This window comes from Centroberyx gerrardi, chromosome 2 (assembly GCF_048128805.1).
Source record: "Centroberyx gerrardi isolate f3 chromosome 2, fCenGer3.hap1.cur.20231027, whole genome shotgun sequence".
NCBI lineage: Eukaryota > Metazoa > Chordata > Actinopteri > Beryciformes > Berycidae > Centroberyx > Centroberyx gerrardi.
The window spans coordinates 25,485,336-25,491,335 of NC_135998.1; the positions used below are offsets into that span (position 1 = coordinate 25,485,336).

Sequence of the window (6,000 nt, forward strand, 5' to 3'; positions counted from 1 at the left end):
GTGTTCTGCAGCCTAAAACAAATACTTTTGCGAGAGTAATATGTCGAGGTAGCGGAGCTGATAGCGGCCCCATGGAGCCGCTGTTGCTCCACAGCATGTGAGACCTCGGCCCGCTAGACCAGCTTCTCCATAGGCATCATTCAAGAGGTAGAATTGCATGTGAATGGGGAGAAATTGGATTTGGGTGCCAACAGCCAATTCACTCCATCTCTCCGTCAGTCAGGCATGGTTATTTGTTCATTTGTCCTCTTTTTTGGTGGCTTTTGTTTGTGCTTCACACGACAATTGATTTCCCTTGTGAGCTTGAACCAGGAATCGATCAGAGAAAGCCTGTATGCTTTGCATTTCCCCCCCCTCTCTCTCTCTCTCTCTCTCTGCTTTGTGACTGAGAGAGTAATACACACACACCAGCACTCACACACACCCTCACTCCATACCTTGTATACAAACTCACACACACACACACACACACAGACATACATTATTGTTCTCTATACCACAAGACAAGTACAAAATTGTCCCCCAAAAAAAGTTATTTTTGGGTAATGAGTTTTGATTTCTCTCTCTCTCTCTCTCTTTGTGTGCTTGACTGATACAACAATTTGGGCTTTTGTGCTTTTTGATTGGTCTGCTGGGGTTGTGCCAGGGTTTGTTTTGTTTCACTTTGGATGTTCATTTGCTTATTTGTGCATTTTTGCTTTTAGTGGTTGCAATGACATGTTTTTATTTACTCTGATGAAAAATACTTTTTGGGCAAATGTTTCTCTTCTTTCTTCTTTGCTATTTTGGCAAAAGGACGTATGGCTCATGTAGTTTAATTCATAATCTGGTCCTTTCCTGCTTAATTCAGTCAATTTATTTTTTGATTGCTTGTTGTGAATTCTCAATGAACACAAACTTTCCAGTGAACGTGAAAAGCTACACGATGCCTAACTGCTTGAGTACCAGCTCGGTCCACTAGAGTCTATCAGCCGTGTGTAATATCTGCTTCTTCTCTCTACTTCCCTGTCCCCTCCTCCCTGTCCTTCCTTCCTCTCCCTTTATCAGGAGGTGGCAGTGGGGGAGCGCAGCAGGGGAGGGCGGCTCTTGGAGGAGCCTAAAATGTTGCTGTTCAGGGGAAACACTTTTAGCCTCCAGGTGTCCATCCAGGACGTCCCACAGTTACTCTGGAGCATCAAGCCTTTCACCACCTGCCAGGTAGGCTATTTGCATGTGTGTGTGTGTGTGTGCAGTGCATGTGCATGTATGTGTAAAGGAATGCTATCTGTCTGTTCTGATTTGGACCAAGCTATCTGTGTTTTTTGTCGTTCACATGATCACGTGTGAAGAGAATCCATGCGCCTGTTGGCCATGACTCTTGTCATCTTCCTCTGTTCCTCCATCAGAGCACTTTCCTCCACCAATTTCCCTTTTTTCTTACATGGTCACATCAAAGCCAAAGGACAGCAGCAAGGGCACAGCTGGAGCACACCAAGCTATCTCCTCCACACACCCGCCCCTAAAAAATTAATTATGACTGCCAGACACACACACACACACACACACATCTTAGTTATCTTACTAGGGGTCTGCATGGTGCATGTTCAGCTCTGCTCTGTGATGTTTATCCCGCCAGTGACATCCTATTAGTAGAATTAGCCTTCCATGCCAGGTCCAGAATACCAACAAGGTTGTCTTGGAGAGGGAAAAGCCACTATCTGAGGGTCATACAGGGAAGATGACTGGAGGCCTCCATTCAGACACTACTCTTGCCTAAAGGAGGCTCTTACAAGTAGCCATCCTCCAGTCTGATGGATCTGAAGAGCGGATGACTCATCCATAACAGTGTTTTTGACCTGTTCTCTCGGCGCCACTGTCTGGGTCACACGGTAGTTAGTAATGGAAGTGAAAATTGGCCTTTTAGATCCCATTCACTCTCAAGTTCTCTTACCTTCGGTCATTCAGTTCCAGAGAGTTAACGGGATACAGTCTCATCCCAAGGGCCCCGATGCCTGCCGATGTTCTTTCTGACTGCTACACCACTTGATTAGATAACATCATTGATTGGCTTAAGAGGCCACTCATTTGGTCTTAATTAATCATGTACACGGCAAAGTGGGTGGAAAAGAAGGATTTAAATAAATGGCTTCAGTAGGCATTTAATGAGTTTGTTCTCTTCCCCACCTAATTCTCTCATTATTCCCCCCTCTCTGCTCTCTGTCTCTGCTCCCTATGCAGGAATTCTCCTTTTCTCAGGTGTGGGCCAGTAACCAGCATCCCCTGCAGTGTGCCTTCTCTTTGGAGCGATACAGCCACTCCTCATCTCCACTCTCCTGCAAGATCAGCATACGGCAGGTCAAAGGCCAGGAGCAGATCCTCCAGGTCTATACATCTGTAGTGGAGGTGAGCAAGAGTGTAAGAAAGAGAAAGTGTGCATGTGTGTGTGTGTGGGCAGGCACACAGCTTTATGTCATGCTTTTAAAGGATAATACCAGTGTCATTTTATTTTTTTCCTGTTGGCATCAATGCCTATGAAGAGTCTAAACCGATGTATTTGCCACAGTCAGAAGCGACTGCTGTCTGTTCTGCTGCAGGTTTGCCCGACCTCACAGAAGTGATAGGCTGCTATTGTTGTTCGAAAAATCCATTAAAAACACTATTGTAATTTTTCCTAACATGACTTCATAACGCCACAGTCGTTGCAGCTGCAGTCCTGTCAAAAGTGGTTCCATTCTGCCAGTACTGAATGTGAGGAGATCATCTTCCCACTCTGCTTTAAGTTTCCTTTTGCCTCTTTACTGCCACCAGAAGTTAAGTAACAGTGGGCCCTAATGGAAAAACTGAAAATAGTCCCCATTAAACGCAGTAATTAGCTGTGTGCTAAAGTCATGTTAAGAAAAAATTTCAATAGTCGTGTAATTTAAAATGATGGATTACGTTCATCAATGCAGCAGTATGTCTCTGCTGCATTGAGCTGTTTTTAATGGATTTTTGAAAACAATGGGAGCCTATCACTTCTGGGAGGTCGGGCAAACCTGCAGCAGAGCAGACAGCAGCAGCTTCTGACTGTGGCAAATACATCGGTGGGTTTAGACTCTTCATTGGCGTTAATGGCGATAGGGAAAAAATAAAATTACACTGGTATTATACTGGTAATAGGTTCTCATTAGACTGAATAACTGTGATTATTATTAATAATAATAACTTTGATTTAAGGACTTGCTTAATGAGCCTCTCAGGGGCCTTTTGATATATAGATTGCATATTGTCTCCATGTTTCAAACTGAAGACACTTTCAGGTCATGCTGCTTCATACTGTTGCAGATGCTGTTATCCTCATTTTTACTACTGAGATATTATAATATACGAATGAGATTTTTGACTACCGTATAATGATCACCCTGACACCTCTTTCTGTCTCTTTCCACCAGAATGAAAAGGGAGTGGTTCCCTTTTTCAGTCAGTCGGACTGTACCGTCACCTCTCAGACAGGGTCAAGGGCCTTTAAAATCCCCCTGTCCATCCGTCAGCGGATCTGTGCCACCTTTGACACAGCTAATGCCAAGGGGAAGGACTGGCAGCTCTTGGCTCAGAAGCTCCACATAGACAGGTATGAGCTATAGTGCAGGACTCTGAAACCTATTACCCTATTTCATCATGAACAGGTGAACACTTTCATTTCCACTCTTTAGTCTGTACAGTTCTAATTTACCTATTGCTGAGTCATCTGTGGCTTAAATAACCCTGCAGCCCCCTGAATACCCCTTGAATAAACAATTATCCAACTAAAAATTAGAACAAATACAGAACACATCAATTATTTATCTGAATTAACTGTCATATTTTCTTAATAAAGTGTTATAACAGAATAATGACCAGAAAACAGAAATGGTAGATTTTGAACTGCATGTACTCGGTCTCCCTATATGTAAAAGCTGCTCCCGATTTGAATACTGGTGTATTTTTAATCTGGGATTTAGCCACTGTGCCCGCCCTTATCTTCCATCACCAACCAGCCTTCAGTAACACACCACACTGCTGATTTCATTATAGATCTGGAAACACATGCACAGAGTGAGAGTGAGAGTGAGAGAGAGAGAGAGAGAGAGAGAGTCGTATGTAAAGGCCAACACTGACACATTCAGAATGACTGCAGGAGATGCGGTGTTTTGCAGAAATCTGAAGGAAGGTCTCACACCGCTCCCTGCCCAGCCTCTGGCAGTGAGAGCATGGGTGCATGTCAGCATCCTCATTAACAGCAACTCTGCATGCGCTCCATTCTCCGCCCCCTGCTAAAGTCCCAGAGCTGCTGCCAGGTCATTATTTGCTTAGGATGTTGGGGATTTTAGTTGTTTGATAAGGGGTGATCTCTATTCACGCTGCAGAAGAAAAGTCAATAATCAAGTGCTTACAGCCATCAAGATTCTTAGATCTATGCAGTCAACTCCGTCAAGCACCCGAGGGAGAAAGTATTGAAAGTTAATTCTCTTTCTATCTTGCCAGTTAGTCTATTGGAAAAGCATGAGAAGGGAAAAGTTAACTAAGAAATTGCGACAGAAACTGTGTGATGAAGAAATGCCATGTGCAACAAATCATTTTCCAGAGACTGAGTCTGAAAACAAACATCTGCGGTTGAGGAATAGGGAAGAGCGTTTTCTACCCAGGCGAACCCACCAGGAGCATGTAATGAGAATGTCTCTACCTTGTTAAGCGGATTTTCGCAATTATTTCTCTGGATATGTGGGAGCATCATCGCGCCTAATAGGGAAAGTGGGAAAGAGAGGGAAAGGGAGAAGAAGGGAACAAAGAGAGAAAGTGACAGGGTCCCATCATAATGAAACAGTGCACTCTGTTGGATATGGGTTATAACGACAGCTGAGGCATGATACATTGTAGAAGTCAAATCTTATTCAGAGCTTGTTTCCCTGCAAACCATGTGTTCATAGGATACTAACAATATAAGTGACACTTTGGATTATTGCTCATCTTTTCTCACAAATAGAATGTAATTAGACAGTAATTAGACAGTAACAAAATTATACTCCACTGGTACCATTCTTATCCATTGGCTAAACCAATTTACATGAGATTGCTGAATTTAGTAATGCATTGAGGAAAATAGATCTTTTCCAACAGAAAAACATTGCTCAGTCCCACTTCTTGCAGTAATAGTATTTTCTGTATAGCAAGCCATAACTTACTGCAATATTTTACTGTCTCTTTACATCTTCATTCTGAAAATGAGGGAGCTCTAATGTAAAGAATTACCATATTTCTAACGGGGCAAAAATATATATTTCTACATGAGAAAGGGCAACAACCAACATGAAGCTAAAGGCAATAAATCCATGCTGAGTTTGCTCAAAATTTCTTTGCGTTCAAAATAATAGTGTGAGTTCTTGCCTTCCTAACATAATCAGTGCAAAACAATTACTTAATTATTGCTGAACTATTATACTATACTATACTATACTATACTATATTCTCATTTTTACTTCCCATCCCATTCTACTCTAAAAGTATATTCCATTTTCCCTGGCCTGTAGGAACCTGTGCTACTTTGCATGTCAGGAGAGCCCATCGGCAGTGATCCTGAGTCTGTGGGAAGCCCAGCACCAGGACTCAGGAGACCTGGACTCTCTGGCCAGTGCCCTAGAGGAAATCAGCAAGGTCCAGTCCTCCAGGACCACCACCCTGGGTTGCAGCAATGAGGAGCTGGACACTGAATTCACATAACTTGGGTAGGGAAGGTCCACAGCAGACCACATGGGATCAAATCATGATGAACCTTTATTGCATGAACAGTGATGATCAGGGGTACTAGCTAACCTACGGTAAGGAGGAGGAGACGCAGAGAGGACAGCAGGGAGACTCAGTTTTGGACTGTTACTAAAGGGACACCTCTGCTAAACCAAATGGCACACACAGACAGAAGGGAATCACGGGAGGAACGGCCGAGGGACAGAAGAGGAAAGGAGAGGGGAGCAAAGGGGGAGGGACTAAAAGCTGTAATTGTGTTGT

At 43.4% G+C, this 6,000-nt stretch overlaps 1 protein-coding gene across 1 annotated transcript in view; it reads left to right on the forward strand.

The window, feature by feature from the left end:
* Positions 1–5,726, forward strand: part of LOC139913660 (netrin receptor UNC5D-like) — a 159,992-nt gene extending 154,266 nt beyond the window's left edge. The window contains exons 16-19 of the mRNA XM_078286707.1: positions 1,048–1,197; positions 2,218–2,382; positions 3,411–3,589; positions 5,526–5,726. Coding sequence (XP_078142833.1) covers positions 1,048–1,197; positions 2,218–2,382; positions 3,411–3,589; positions 5,526–5,715 — 684 coding nt within the window. The 3' untranslated portion in view covers positions 5,716–5,726. The remainder of the gene's footprint in view (positions 1–1,047; positions 1,198–2,217; positions 2,383–3,410; positions 3,590–5,525) is intronic.
* The last annotated feature ends 274 nt before the right edge of the window (positions 5,727–6,000 follow it).